The sequence below is a fragment of the Trifolium pratense genome, linkage group LG3 (assembly GCF_020283565.1).
Source record: "Trifolium pratense cultivar HEN17-A07 linkage group LG3, ARS_RC_1.1, whole genome shotgun sequence".
In the NCBI taxonomy this organism is placed as follows: Eukaryota; Viridiplantae; Streptophyta; class Magnoliopsida; order Fabales; family Fabaceae; genus Trifolium; species Trifolium pratense.
Genome location: NC_060061.1, coordinates 16,251,875 through 16,267,483, shown reverse-complemented (window position 1 = coordinate 16,267,483; position 15,609 = coordinate 16,251,875). Strand labels below are relative to the sequence as shown.

At 30.6% G+C, this 15,609-nt stretch overlaps 1 protein-coding gene across 2 annotated transcripts; it reads left to right on the top strand.

The window, feature by feature from the left end:
- The first annotated feature begins 6,843 nt into the window (after positions 1-6,843).
- LOC123918168 (receptor-like serine/threonine-protein kinase SD1-8) lies at positions 6,844-14,896 on the top strand. 2 transcript variants are annotated; one of them, XM_045970142.1, is made up of 7 exons: positions 6,844-8,404; positions 12,557-12,721; positions 12,825-13,015; positions 13,174-13,384; positions 13,484-13,721; positions 13,820-13,970; positions 14,070-14,896. In XM_045970142.1, exons 1-7 carry the CDS (start codon positions 7,075-7,077, stop codon positions 14,379-14,381), a joined length of 2,598 nt encoding a protein of 865 aa, XP_045826098.1. In that variant the 5' UTR covers positions 6,844-7,074; the 3' UTR covers positions 14,382-14,896. The 2 variants fall into 2 exon arrangements, with proteins under 2 accessions (XP_045826098.1, XP_045826097.1); XM_045970141.1 differs by having other exon boundaries at positions 7,048-8,404; positions 12,822-13,015; positions 14,070-14,626.
- Positions 14,897-15,609: the final 713 nt, after the last annotated feature.

Below are 15,609 nucleotides of genomic sequence, written 5' to 3'. Positions count from 1 at the left end.
TCAACCAACGATACCTCTTTCTGAGAGAAGACTTTGTTATAAGTACTCATTATAAGTACTTTTCTGCCACTTGTTAGTTATCATTCTATACACCCCATATGTTAACAATTCATTGTAACCAAAAAAAATTCTATACATTTTTTATTCCCTCCTTTTGTCATAAATTATAAGTCACTTAATTATCAAAAAAAAAAATAAAATATTTTTTTATTATTAAAAATAAAATAAATTATAAGTCACTTATGATAACAACGGAACATTAACGTTTATTTTTGTATTATATCCTTTATTATTCTAATTTTTTCAATTCTTTTAATTCTTTTTTTATAATCAATTCTTTTAACTTTTCTCTTTTTTGGTTATAATGAGCTAAAAATTGAACTCATGACCTATAACATACTACCAAAATCCGTTACCACTAGAGCAAACCTAGTAACTTATTCTTTTAACTTTTCTTTCATATATCATTAATGAAATATAATTTTATAAAATTACTAATAATATCTCTTTCCAAACAAAATTAACTATATATTTGTTGCTTATAAAATGGAATGGAAACAACAATAGTAGTATATATTAAATCTCTCTCTCTCTCTCTCTCTCTCTCTCTCTCCTTGCTATTTTTTTTATTAACCCATGTGGTTCGCAAGGGAAAGGCCCTCCGGTAATTCAGAGTTCGACCGCAAAGTTAGGAAAGCCTACTCAATGATTGTTTCCGTCAAAAATTGAACTCGGATTCTCTCGAACAATTCGTCCTAGGAATAACACATTAACCACTTGAGCACAATGTCTTGATTTTTTATTCTATTTATTTTGTTTATCTATCTATTTACCTACATGTTTATCTTCCTATCTATCTACCTGTCTACATGCATATGCCATATGTCTACGACCTACCCGTCTATCTATTTATCTATCTACCTATCTACATATCTATTTATCAGTCTACTTATATGTCTATTATATGTCTATCGGATTGAGATCCTCTCCATTATACAAAAGAAATGAATGTTTTCGTTACTATATTTTTTAAGTACATAAAACATATAAATGCACACATTTTTTAAATTTAAGATTTAATTAGACATTTATAATTATAGTTATGAATGCATCAACTTAGTTTAAGAAATAGAGAGAATCTAAACTCATGTCTACCTATCAACCTATCTGTCTACCCATCTAATTTTTTTTATGGACGAAATGACAAAGTAATTGAAAATTCACACGCACGAAGTGGAGTAACCGAGATTCGAATCCCGATCATGACGTCCGACATTAACAGTTTGCCAATTTCGACATTTCTGTCAGTTGAGCTAGGATTTGTGGACATCTACCTCTCTATCTACTCCATCAATTCTTAAATATAAGCAAAAAAATCAAAATGTATTCAGCTAAACATGACTGCATAATCTTCCATAATCTTCCATAATCTTCCATAACATTATTTGAGATGAAACTTGGGATTGTTTTATAATTAATTTTCTTAGCAGAATGAGCACAAAATATATCAAGGATTTTGTTTATGCAATTAACTTGATTCAAGTTAGCTTTTGCAACATGTTGTTTTTGATTTTTTAAAATTTTTCGAAAATACCGAAAAAAATTATCGACTGAGTCGCGGGTGAATACGTTCTCTTTAAGACGATTCATGGTACTACTCAAAATTGTGCAGAGTAGACTATCAACCGTGAAGTCTCCAGGATAAAACAGCCTTCACAATTTAAATACTGAATTGCTACTGCACTGTAGAATTCGGGCAGAGATACACCCCTTCTCTATTGATTCGATGAATCAATTCGATAATTGATACAAGAGTATCAATTCAATATGGTTGCAGAGCCATTGAAACAACAAAGAAAAGGAAAATTTTTCGGTGAAGAAAGCAAGCAGAGAGAAAGAAACTATTGATATTCAAAATTTTTGATCAAGTGAAGAATGATATTGGACTGAAGTTCAGGTGGGATAACAACAATTTAAAGTATCCATCACAAAGTTACATTCGTAAGCCTTTTTTATCCTTAGATTTGTTCGGAAAATAAATGATAGACAATAAAACATCTCAGAAATCAGGCTCCTTTAGCTCATCAACGTCTTTATGCGAAAAGCTTTCCCTTCACTTCGAGTATCCAATTGAACAAAAGGTAGCTCAATAGATAGGGTATTGAATGAGTCCGCTTGCCAAAAGAAGGACTAGAGTCACACTTGACGCCCGGAATCCCTTCGTTCAAGGAGCTTTTCTGAAGAAAGAAAAAAAAGCAAAAACATATCTTGTGTCGAGTTAAGGGCTTAGTGGAACCCTATTTCTTCATTTGTACTGTAAGGCTTAAGGTCAAACTTGATCATCATATATAGCCATTTTTCCTTTCAGATGTATAAAGGAATGAATAGTTTCCTACAAAACAAAAATATTATCAATAGTATGAAACTACTACTCCATTCTTAATTATAGGAAAAAAATATACTAAAATTCATTGAATAAATAGACCAGATATACAGTAAGTTATTCAATGAATCTAAAAAATAGACTTTTACTTATATTTAAAGAGGAAGGAAGTACTTTAGTTTTCCGACACTACATAATAGAGCTGTCAAATGGGCTGATCCGGCCCAGTCCGGTCTGGCACGGTGGGCCAGACTATATAAATGGGCTAGCTCGGCTTGCCCCAATTATTATTGGGCTATGTATTAAAGAGCCTGGTCCAGCCCGTATGGGCCACGTGGGCTAATGGGCCAGTCTGACCCTTTTCATTTTTTTTCTTCATTTATTCAATCTTATTTTATGTCACATTGATGTATTAGTTTCTCATAATATATTATCAGTTTTATTGAGATATAATTGCATGCAAAGTGGAAATAATTATGACATCAACACTAAATATCAATTAAACTCTAGTTTGATTATTGTAAAAAAAAAAAATTCAATCAAATTAATAAATTATAAACTTAATATTTAATAAAGTTTTAGGTAAATATAACCTTTTTATTAAGCTTACACACATTTAACTACATTTTTTATAATAACTTTTCAATTAAATGATATTTTTTATGTTTTATTAATATTTTTTCACAAATATGTCATAATTTTTTTATAATGGGCCGGCCCGAGGCCCATTGGATTAGCCCGATTTTCAAATAGGTTAATTGGATTTGGGCCAAAAAGATGGGATTGTAATTGGGCTAATTTTTTTGAATACCGACCCATTCAAATCCCTGAGTTTATGGACCGGTCCATCAGCCCGATCATTTTTTAGAGTTCTTATGATAACTCTTGGTCTTTGGATGATGTATTTAGTAATCACTTTTATAAACCACATTGCATGCATAACATAATTGGTCTCAAATGTGAAACTTTGGATCGAGAGTAAGGAGAGGAGAGTATGGTTAAGATCATGAATCAAACTAAGGTTGCTGAATGGACAGCTGGATGAAAGCATGAACATGAAGACAAGAACCCACAACATCCCATTTAGATTTTTCAGGCGGATTTTAGGGTGGGAGACCTTACCAATGCATCATATTTTTTATGAATTGGATGAAGTGGATTGAATAAGATACATGATATTATGGTATACTGTCAGTATTATATATATATTTTTTTTATTCACTCTATTTTGTATTAGCAATATTGGTGGATTATCGCAACCAAATTTTATGTCCAAATTCTTCGGGCCCAAATTTAAATTAATTTTTCCTGAAAAAATGGAGAACATTTTTTTCAAAAAAAAATTTCCGAATAAAATATCGGAACTTTTCCCAAAAAAAAAGATCAAAAAATTTTCCTGAAAAATATCCGAAATTTTTTTCCGTATAAAATATCGGAGTTTTTTTCCAGAAAAAAACTCCGGAATTGTTTTTATTTGAAATCGAAAAGAAATTTCCCCAAAAACCTGGAACTTTTTTCCGAAAATAAAATCGAAAATTTTTTTCCGAAAAAGATCGAAAACTTTTTTCCAGAAAATTCGGGAACTTTTTTTCCAAAAAAAAATCGAAATTTTTTTCCAGAAAAAATATTGGAAACTTTTTTCGGGAATTTTATTTTATTTTTTATGGAAATTATATAATACTGACAGTACACCATGATATCATGCATCTCATTCAATCCATTTCATCCAATGAATAAAAGATATGATGCATTGGTGAGAGACCTATTAAGATCTCCACGCTAGAATCCGCCGATTTTTCATACTAAAAAGAGATTTCTTAGTTTCCTCAAAAGTAACATTAGGATAAGTATTAGGGTGTGTTTGGTAACACAAATAAGCTAGCTTATAGCTTATTATATGAGCTTATAAGCTTGTTTCAAAAAATTAGAGGTGTTTGGTAACAAGCTTTTTGTACTAGCTTATAGCTTTTTTTCAGATGCTATTTCAAGTAGCATTTGAGCTTATAGCTTATAGCTTTTTACACTTTATTCCATTTTTACCCTTTAATTTAATAACTACCCACTCTAAAAAATAAACTACCCACTATCAATTATGTAATTTTATATTTAATAACCACTTTAAAAGTTAATTTTACCAAACACTTTAATTTCAATAAGCTAGCTTTTCAGCTATCAGCTATAAGCTAGCTTTTCAGCTATCAGCTAGCTTATCAGCTATCAGCTAGCTTATAGCTTATTTTTACCAAACGGACCCTTAATAGTTTGAAACTGGGAATTGCTAGCACCAGCAGATTAAGGGATTTTTCATACTAAATTCAAAACCATATTGATGAAATAATTTAGTAGTATTAATTACTATTCCGTTGAGAAATCTTATTGGATCTTTCTTATTGGAGCCAATAATTCTTCTTGTTGATTATTGGTCGCACACTATACTCTTGCCAAAGTTGATCACGGAATATCAAGAGATCATTACTTTCCTACAAAAGTTTATCATTTATAATTAGTTTAGACGTTTTTTTTTTTAAAAGTATGGCCACAAACATTTTTAGATTATTAGTAGTTTTTTGTCAAAAAAACGAAAGATTATTAGTAGTAGTTAATGAAATATCAGCTAGCCAATTACACGAGAGAATTCAAATCGATCGTTATGCAAATAAATAAGTTTTTACGTTAATTCATAAATTTTCACTAATAATTTTTTTTATAAGTTGTTTTCTCATAATAAACTAACTTAAAAAACTTATAAATACATAAAAGTTTATTTATTTACATAAGTCGTTTCACATAAGCTCAAAAATAAATCAATAAAAAAGGGCCTAAATAACTTATTTACAACTTATAGCATAAGTGCTTATCACGGCAAGTTCTTATGAAAAGTAGACTTTTAATTTGTTTATAAGAGGCATTTCAACTTTGTTGGCACCCCCAAGAAGCCACCTAAAAAAATATTCTACTGAAATATATTAAATAAAAATAAAATAAGAATAATACAAAGAAACTTTGGAAGATTGGACTAAAACTCAAAGTGTAAGAATCTCTCTACCTTATTCAAAATCCTACCGAGGAAAACTCAACGAGACAAAACTTTGATGAAGGGACAAAGAGTGCAAGAGTGCACCGATAAAGAAAAAGGATTCAGACATAAACAACAAAATCATCAAAATTTAAACTTAGTTTATTGTGATTGAAATCATTTCAAATGGAGCTAGGCAATCTATTTCACCTTTGAGCCGTTCCGTCCGAGTTGCATTTAGTCCAAGATATTAAAGGAAGATGCCACAAGATCTCTTTGATTTTAGGAGCCTTGAGGTGAATCTTCACATTAAAAACTTTAAGAATCATAAATTCTACCATGTTAGTAGCGGTTGAAATGTTAGTATAATTTCCACAAATAAGTCAATCTAAACAAGCCTTCTAAAAGACATTTCTTCGTATTTTGTCAAACGTAAAAAACATTATTATAATTAGCCTGGTAAAATTTATACCAATAAAAAATATTTTTGGGTAAAATTTACACTACTAAAAATATTTCTCAATAATATTTACATACCTAAAAAAAAAAAAAAACATGAAAGAGTTCCGATCAATTTAGGAAACAAAGAACAAATATCTTATAATTATTATTATGTCATTTTAACTTCAATGATCAATTTATGAAGCAAAGATTGTTGAGTTAGCAAGTTAATGGAAAGCACATTAGCAATGGCAATTTTTCTCAACAAGGAAATAAGTGGTTGAGTCAGCTTTCTGCTTCCATATTTCAAATCAAACCAAGTCAACAATTTTTTTCCTTTTAATATTTATCCCAACATTTTTTTACACCTTCACAATATTGATTAATCACATTAAAAAATATAATTAATTTAGTTGTATGAATCATTAATTAACTTCAATTTTAATAAAAACTAAAATATTTTATTCCTCCCATTTATAAAAATAAATTCAATTTCTAATAAAAACAGTTTTTACTTCGTTGGTATAGAACACAAAAAATCACTATAAAATAAAAGATTTGTTATGCATATTATTAGTAGATGTTCATAAAAGTCATTGACCCATGTAATTGGCCCATTATGTTAACCTATATATAGATACCAAGTATCAGAATAATGTAATACTAATCATAATGATGAATAAATCAGAACTATTGATTTTCTCTTCTCTCCATTCTTCACCTATAGTATTGTCATGTTTAGACCATTATAACACGTGATTATCAGCACGAGACGCTAAATGTGTTTAGTACTCTTTTTCCATCAACCATGATTTTATTCCACTGAGTTTTCCTGTTAAAGTTTTTAACGAGACCGTTCAAATACAAAGGAGGTTGTGTACTCTTTTTCTTTCACTATAATTTTTTCCACTTGTTATGAATATTATTAGTGGATGTCCATAAACTTCATTGGGCCACATAATTGACCCATTATATTAACCTAAATATAGATACCATGTATAATATAATATAACCCTAATCTTAATAATGAATAACACAAACTATTCATTCTCTCTTCTTCCTCATTCTTCACCTATACTATTGTCATGTTTAGACATGTCTCTATTAAACTCTTTTTTTTTTTTTTTTACAAAGTGACAAATTTTATTGTCTTTGACTAGACATGAAAGAAGTCTTTCCCATATAGTACCAATAAACAAAGTGTCTCTATTATTTTTTCAGTTTCAAAACAAACATGAAAAGTTTCAGTTTCAACACCTTCCAAACACTCTTTCTCTTTTATCTCTCAACTTCAACCATTTTCTTCTCACCACCTTCAATCTCTGCTTCTTCTTCTTCTTCTTCTTCTACCTTAACAACAACCCAAATCCTTAAAATCAACCAAACCCTTTTGTCACCAACAGGAATTTTCCAACTCAGTTTCTTTTCCTACAACAATTTATCCTGGTACCTAGGAATACGTTACAACATCGACCATGATAACAGAACAGTGGTTTGGGTTGCAAACAGAAAGACCCCAATTCAAAATCCCAACACTTTTCTCAAATTAACCGACACAGGAAACCTTATTATCACCGATCAATCCAACAAAATCATCTGGGCCACTGAAAAAATCAATAAAAATTCAACCTTTAAAAAAAACCCAATTCTTCAGATTCTTGATTCTGGGAATTTAGTTATATCAGAATCACCAAATGAAAACGAGGCAACAAAGTTTTTATGGCAAAGTTTCGATTTTCCAACAGATACTTTGTTACCTGGTATGAAACTTGGTTGGAATTTTGACACAAACACAGAAAAACATATAAACTCATGGAAAGTAACAGATCAAGATCCTTCAATTGGTGATATATCTTTCAAGATGCATTATCATGGTGTTCCAGAAATTTTTCTTTGGAACAAAAATAGGAGAATTTATAGAAGTGGGCCATGGAATGGTAAAAGATTCAGTGGTGTACCTGAGATGCAACCATTTACTGATTCAATTCAATTCACTTTTGTTCAGAATGATCATGAAGTTTATTATACATTTTCAATTGTGAATGAATCATTGTTTTCAAGACTCAGTGTAGATTCAATAGGTGAACTTCAAAGACTTACATGGATACATAGTAGAAAAATTTGGACTAAATTTTGGTATGCACCAAAAGATCAATGTGATAATTATAAAGAGTGTGGTCCATTTAGTATATGTGATACAAATGCTTCACCTGTTTGTAATTGTATTAAAGGATTTCATCCTAAGAATCATCAAGCTTGGAATTTGAGAGATGGATCTGATGGATGTTTGAGGGATAATAAGTTGGATTGTGTGAGTGATAGGTTTTTGCATTTGGGGAATGTGAAGTTACCTGAGACAAGTAGTGTTTTTGTGAATAGAAGTATGAGTCTTTTGGAATGTGGTGATTTGTGTCAGAAGAATTGTTCTTGTAATGGTTATGCTAATATTGAGATTGTTAATGGTGGAAGTGGTTGTGTTATGTGGCTTGATCAACTTATTGATATTAGAGCTTATCCTGTTGGTGGTCAAGATCTTTTTGTCAGATTAGCAGCTTCTGATGTAGGTATGTTTATTTCTTCTCTATGCTTTATTATTTATTTGTTGGGTCATGCTAAATAGTGTCCCGGGGCACTAGTTAAGGATACTAATTATTTGTTGGCTGTTGAATTTGATAATTAGTGTTATATAGTATATAATTAGTGAATTTTAACATGATCCTTGTAGAGGATGGTTCTTAATTTTGCTGGATTAATAATACAGAAGATGTTATTTGAGAAGTTTGTGGAATTCATATAGATAAAAAGTTGACTTCACTAACTTTTGAGTGGAAAGAATATTCCAACTCATTTAACATGTTGAACTAGTCTTACTTGGACTAGGTAGTACTCATTGTCATGTAGCAAATGAATCTCACACACATTGTGCACTAATTGCTTGTGTTAGATCAATTGTAAAAAAGTTTTTTTTTTAAGTAGTCTAATAGTTAGAATTAGAAATTAACATTTTAAGAAGAATAAGTGAGAGATTATGAGTTTAAACTTTGACTCTGCATATAGTTATTAAGAAACTATGATAAACACGTCTTAGAATTTGGGTATTTATTTTTTAAGAGTATAAATAATATTTATTTCAGCTGTGATAATTACTTTTTTTAGACTTTCTTAACTGCTGCCTCAAAATACTTAGTTAGCAAATTGACAGTATTATTAGTTTTAGTTTTTGGAATATAATGAGTTGGAAATTTGGAATTTGTTTTGTTGTTGTTGGCCGGTGGGTTTCTTTCTTTTGAATGAGGACAAGTCATAGACTCGTAATGATCCATGTTCTCTTCAATGTTTTGTTTGGGTCCCATTGCTTCCTAATTTTAAACTCTTCAATTTTTAATTGTTACATTATTGTTTTCTCTCCAAAAATATTGTTTTCTCTCCAAAAATATGAAGCGTTAATATGGCAAAGTTATCACAAGTTTTAAGGAAAAGTTTAACGCTACATCCTGATTTGGATTCATGACTGCTGATCAGAGATCGGACATCTTAGATCAAATAGCTTCTCTTTAGACTCCATGTTTCTTTTCAATACCTAAAACACGCGGAAAAAAATCAGTTTCTAGAAACCAAAGTTTTTTCTTTTCTATTTTATGTGAATTATGATGATTTTGTCTTAGAAAAGACTATTGTGGATTAAGGAGAGTGTGAACATTTATTAATGCAATTATATAAAACATAGGATAAGACTATAAAAGTAAAGATAAATAATTACATTCTAACAAATGTGACTTTTTGAGACTAAAAATAGTTCAAAATATTTTTTATTAGTATATGCATGGAAGTTTATTTGTCTTCTCCACATATGAACAACTTTCCAATCCATACGTTAGAAATGGTTGATAAAGACAACTAAACTGTCATCAATATATGTAGCTGTTTGTTGACGGAAAAAACATGTGCTCAAACTGCATGTATTCATGATTCTTTGCGTGAGTTAATAGAATAAAAAAAAATATAGAATATAATTTATAAATAAAAAAAATGCTAAATAGTGTCGTAGACTCATAGATTTAAAGCCACTAGATTTGATCAAGATGTGAGATTTGGGTAGTATACACTATACATAAAATCCTAGGTTCGATTCTCATTGTCAACGGTGACATTATAAACAAAAAAAAATAAACTCATAAATTTATAAATAAAAATGCTAAATAGTGTCATATACCGATAGATGAGTACTAGTTAAGAAAATTAAATCTAAGCAAGAGTATCATAAAATTTGTATAGTTAACTTTTTTTTTGAACCATATAGTTAATTTTTTAAAAATATAAAAAATGATAAGTATTTTTAATTTAAAATTTTATTTTTTGTTTTCTTAATTAGTATCGCAACTATAATAATAATTTTATATAGAACTTTCATGTTAATAAAGTTTTGTGGGTCCACTATAAGGGTCTGTTGCCTTCAAAATTTAAATAATCTGCTCACAAATTGGTGGGTTGTGGGCCAACCATTTTTTGACTTGTGAGGCTCTATATTTTCATTTTACACCTAACATTTGCTGCCGCGCAATTAATGCAAAATATACGGATTTGATTTCTAAGTAAAAAAATTATTAATCTGATATGTATATGCATATAATATAGTAACTTATTAATCTGTTTATTAATAGTTGATAGTATTATTCAATTGCTCATTATAGAAAAACATGATTAACTAATAATGAATTGGTCGAAGTTAGGGACGGAGCGAGAAACATATCACACCGGGGGCCGAAAATTAACTAACATATTTTATCATGTTATAAGTACGGAGTTATTCTCTCAGCTGATTTTTTTCATACGCATAAGTCTGATATTGAACCTTTGATCACACCTACTTAAGAGACCAAACAGTTGATATGAGTGTATTTTTTTTTGGTTAAGTAGTCTAGTGGTTATAATTCCATCTTTTAAGATGAAAAAATGATTGTACAAGAGTTCTAATACCGGTTCATACATATTACATGTAATACTCCTATTAACTAAACAATATTTACAAGAATAAATTATAATATACTAATACTAAGTATATATTGTATTAGAGTTGAAGTGAAATACAAATATATAATATATATAATATATGCTTATGTATGTAAGAGATGGTGGGGAGGGGGGGGGCTTGGCCACTGCCTGCCCTCGCCAGATCCGTCCCTGGTCGAAGTAGTAAGAGTTTTGGTCCTCTTAAGTATGTAATCAGGAGTATGGAAAAATTTGATTGAGAGGAGGGAACCCACCTTGTATGTCCCACATGTTTCCCGAAGGAGATTATTCACCGCCAATTGTATTTTATATTTCTATGAAGAAATATTTTGCATTTGTTTTTGTAAGAAATCACTTTCCCATTTTTATAGTTAAATATTTTGCATTTGTTTTTGTAAGAAATCACTTTCCCATTTTTATAGTTATCTAAACTAAATCAAATAATGGATCAAGTTCTCTGTAAATTTATACTAATACTTATTACATGCACCATATATCACATGTTTAAATTATAATGGGACTAGTTGAGATTTGGGTTCAGTGCAGTCAGAAATTTAGTCACTGCAATACAGTCGGTCACATCCAGTCCGTCTGATCAAGAACAGACAGTCCAAAGTTTAAGATCAATTTTATAATTAAATTTGATCTTAAAATCTGAGCCGTCTGATCTTGATCGGACGGTCCAGATTTACTAACTGCGTGCAGGCAACTGCACAGAATCCAGATCCGACTAGTTGTTATACCTTTATTTTATAAATGCATGATCACATTTTTGTTGGTCACATCATAAACAAGTATGATCTTGTATTCCTATTGGAATTTGACAAAATTGGTAAAGTTAGGATCTAGTGATTAAAATGGTGCCCTCCACCTTGTGTGGTGGGACTCAACGGGAGATTTTTATCAACTTTGGTAAAGTTGCATGTCTTTCTTTATGTCTCTAACGGTAGAGAATCCATTAATTTTCATAAACAAACAAAACTTTTCTCCTCTTTTTTCAACTTAGCCTTTTTGTGACTAATTACTAATTTCTAATAAGAAAAAACATGATTAAAATATAAAAATTGGTCTGATTTTACAAGTACATGGTATAAAGAAAAGTGGCTTTTGCCTCCTCTAAGTTTATGAGCAAAATCATATTGCTACTTTGGCACATGATACCCTTTCTTGCATTGTACTCTTTGAAGCATGAATAATTTTAAAATTCTAGTACCTTTATCGAGTACTTTATTGGTACCGGTACATGTAGGATACTCGTATCATGCGTATCGATTATTGTTTGGTTGATTTGCGGTGGTAGATACGGCAAAAACATCATGACGGTGGAAAAATAGCAAATATTTTGATTTTTTTATTGCATTTCAATTCTCTCTCTTGCTTTTGATGTAAACAGTGCAGATGGTGGACAAAAAAAGTAAATCTCTAGGGTATAACAGTAGTAATTCACTCAAAAAGTACATGCTTTAATATTTTATATTAACATACTTGTAACTTTGTTTTTCTTTTAAATTTGCCGTATTTCGTACCCGTACCTATATCGAGTATTGGTGCTGCACCCGTACTTATGCATCATAGACTGTACTTATTGGTTTCTTTTTAAATTGACATGCCTTTATATCTTCAATAATTTATATATGTGCCTATGTTGAACATCAATTTTTGGAAAGTGGATATTATTCTCAACTACAAAAACTATTTTGTCTCAGATGATGAAGTGGTAAGAGAAAGTTCTGATCGCAAGACAGCTAAGGCTATTGGCATTATGGCTGGGGGTGCAGCTGTTATATTTTTGGCAGTAGGAATATGTTTCTTGTGGAGGAAGAAAAAATTGCAGTTTCTATTAAATTTGAAAGGGAAGTCTGAAAAAAGAGGTAATGTACATGTAATTAATGTCCTACAAACATAAATGAATGAATGAGTATATATATATATATGTTGAATAATGAAATGTTTTGTTTGTTGTTCCTAAAGCAGGTTCATTGGAAAAAAGTCAGGATTTGCTTATAACTGAAGGAGTGTTTACAAGTAATAGAGAACAATCAAGTGAAACTAATATGGATGATCTAGAATTGCCATTCTTTGATTTTAATACCATAATTATGGCTACAAATAATTTCTCTGAACAAAATAAACTTGGACAAGGAGGCTTTGGTATTGTTTACAAAGTAAGTTGTGTTTTATATCTGTCACCATGATAAATCCTAATATTCATTCGACGCATGTAATGTAACACATATATACAATTACTGCGCATGATAAGTCTTAATAGTCACGTATCATACATTCGATGTAACATATGAATAATTATGTGGTTATACATCAGGGTAGGTTATTGGAAGGTAAGGAAATTGCGGTAAAGAGATTATCAAAAAATTCCGGTCAAGGTGTTGAAGAATTTAAAAATGAGGTAAAGTTGATTGTCAAGCTTCAACATCGAAACCTTGTTCGGCTACTTGGTTGCAGCTTTCAAATGGATGAAAAGGTGCTAGTTTATGAGTACATGGAAAATAGAAGCCTTGATGCCATTTTGTTTGGTGAGTTAATTTAATTTCATTAACATTTATATATTCATGTTTTATTTTTATTCTTTTATGCTTGGCTTTAATGTGCGCGTACAAATGTTTGATTTTCAGACAAAGTTAGAAGATCCTCACTACACTGGCAAACACGCTTCAACATTATATCCGGAATAGCTAGAGGACTTCTTTATCTTCACCAAGATTCTAGATTTAGGATCATCCATAGAGATCTTAAGGCAAGCAACATTCTACTTGACCGAGAAATGAATCCAAAGATATCAGATTTTGGGATGGCTAGAATTTTTGGCACGGATCAGACAGAGGCAAATACAGTTAGAGTCGTTGGAACATAGTGAGTACCTAAGTAACACATTGCCACTCCAAAAAATATCCAAACTTAATAATGATCTATTTATCTTACAATTCATAAACAATTTTTGTTACTCGCAGTGGCTATATGTCACCTGAATATGCTATGGATGGAATCTTCTCGGTGAAATCTGATGTTTTTAGTTTCGGCGTTCTCGTGATGGAGATCATAAGTGGAAAAAAGAACCGAGGTTTCTATTCCGCAAACAAAGAATTGAATCTTCTCGGTCATGTATGTGGAATAGTTGCTTTATTAGTTTAAATTTGTAAAAATTCAGAGTATCATCTCTTGCTTCTTGCTAACAAATAGATTGATCTTTTCTTTTTATAGAGTTGGAAGCTGTGGAAAGAAGGAAATGCTTTGGAACTGATTGATTCTTCCATTGATAATTCATATTCACATTCTGAGGTTCTTAGATGCATACAAGTTGGACTATTATGTGTACAAGAGCGAGCAGAAGATAGACCAACAATGTCTTCAGTGGTGTTGATGTTGAGTAGTGAAACAGCAACGATAGCAGAGCCGAAAAATCCTGGATTTTGCTTAGGAAGCACTCCTATTGAAACTGATTCTTCCTCAAGTAAAAAAGATGAATCTTGCACAGTGAACCAAGTTACCTGCACAATGGTAGATGGCAGATAGTAGAAGGCAAGGCCAATGAACTTGTGATTTGAATTTTAATTCATAGGATTGGTAGTGATATTTGCATACATAGAAAAGAAATTTACTTGGCTTTATATTTTAGAGTAAAATTGAAATGGATTCATTACAAATGTAAAAGGTTGCTTGATATGAAATTCTTTGTATGTATCGCATTGTCATTTTTATCTTTATTTTTATCTTTCGTGTATCTTTCCAATTATTTTATCTTTATCTTACATCTGCAATCCCGCTTTAATCTCCATTAACCTAATCCCGTCCGAATTCTCCACGCTGGACAAGCTCAAAACATCACAACCATAACCAGGCTGTGTAATTATCGCAGGAGAGTACGGATATTTTTCTAAAATATTTTGTGAAAATTGTGTTACATTTCTTCATCTATGTTATGCTATTGTTTTCTGTTTTCAATATTAGACTGTGCATAGATTGCTTTGATATTTATGTACTGATGTTATCAAGGTTCTTTTGATAAACAAATTTAAAATTATTTTTCACTTATAATTAACTATTGTAAGCAAGGTTACTTTATTGTAAGCATAGCTTCCACCTTTTTTAAGAATTAAGATACTTTGTCTATCTCAGGTATTTCAAATCCTATATGATTAACCATAATATTTTAACTATAAGTAATTCGGATGGGGAGTTAAAGAACATTGAATGAGTTTGAGTTGAGATACATGGTTAAAATTTTGAAAACTAAATACCACTACTCACTGATATTGGTTTATAAAATACTTAAAAAAACATTGGTCTATAAAAAGATTTACATTTTTTGTTGTAGATTTTAAATTGTATGTAGACCGTGTATGTTTCCTAATTGTTGGGACAAACTTCCGTTTTAGTTATTGGAAGTGTAATTCGCAGCAATCACATTAGTATCTGAATATATCGAAATTGCAAATACATCTCTAGCGTCTTTTTTGCTTGTAATTCTATGGATTAAATTGACCAGCGAAGATACATTTGATGACTAAATTGACTACCTAAAAATATATCTGTGGATGTATTTACAATTTTGATACATCCAGAACACTGAATCATACACATTCAGAGATCAAAAGGGTGGTCTACCCTGTTATCATATTTGGAAGAAAGTTTACCATTTCTTACGGGTCATTATAGAAGTCCATGACCAATTGAGGTGCACTATTCTAAGCCTAATAATGTACGGCTCTCACTTGTGTCTCTAAATTCAAATATTTTTTAA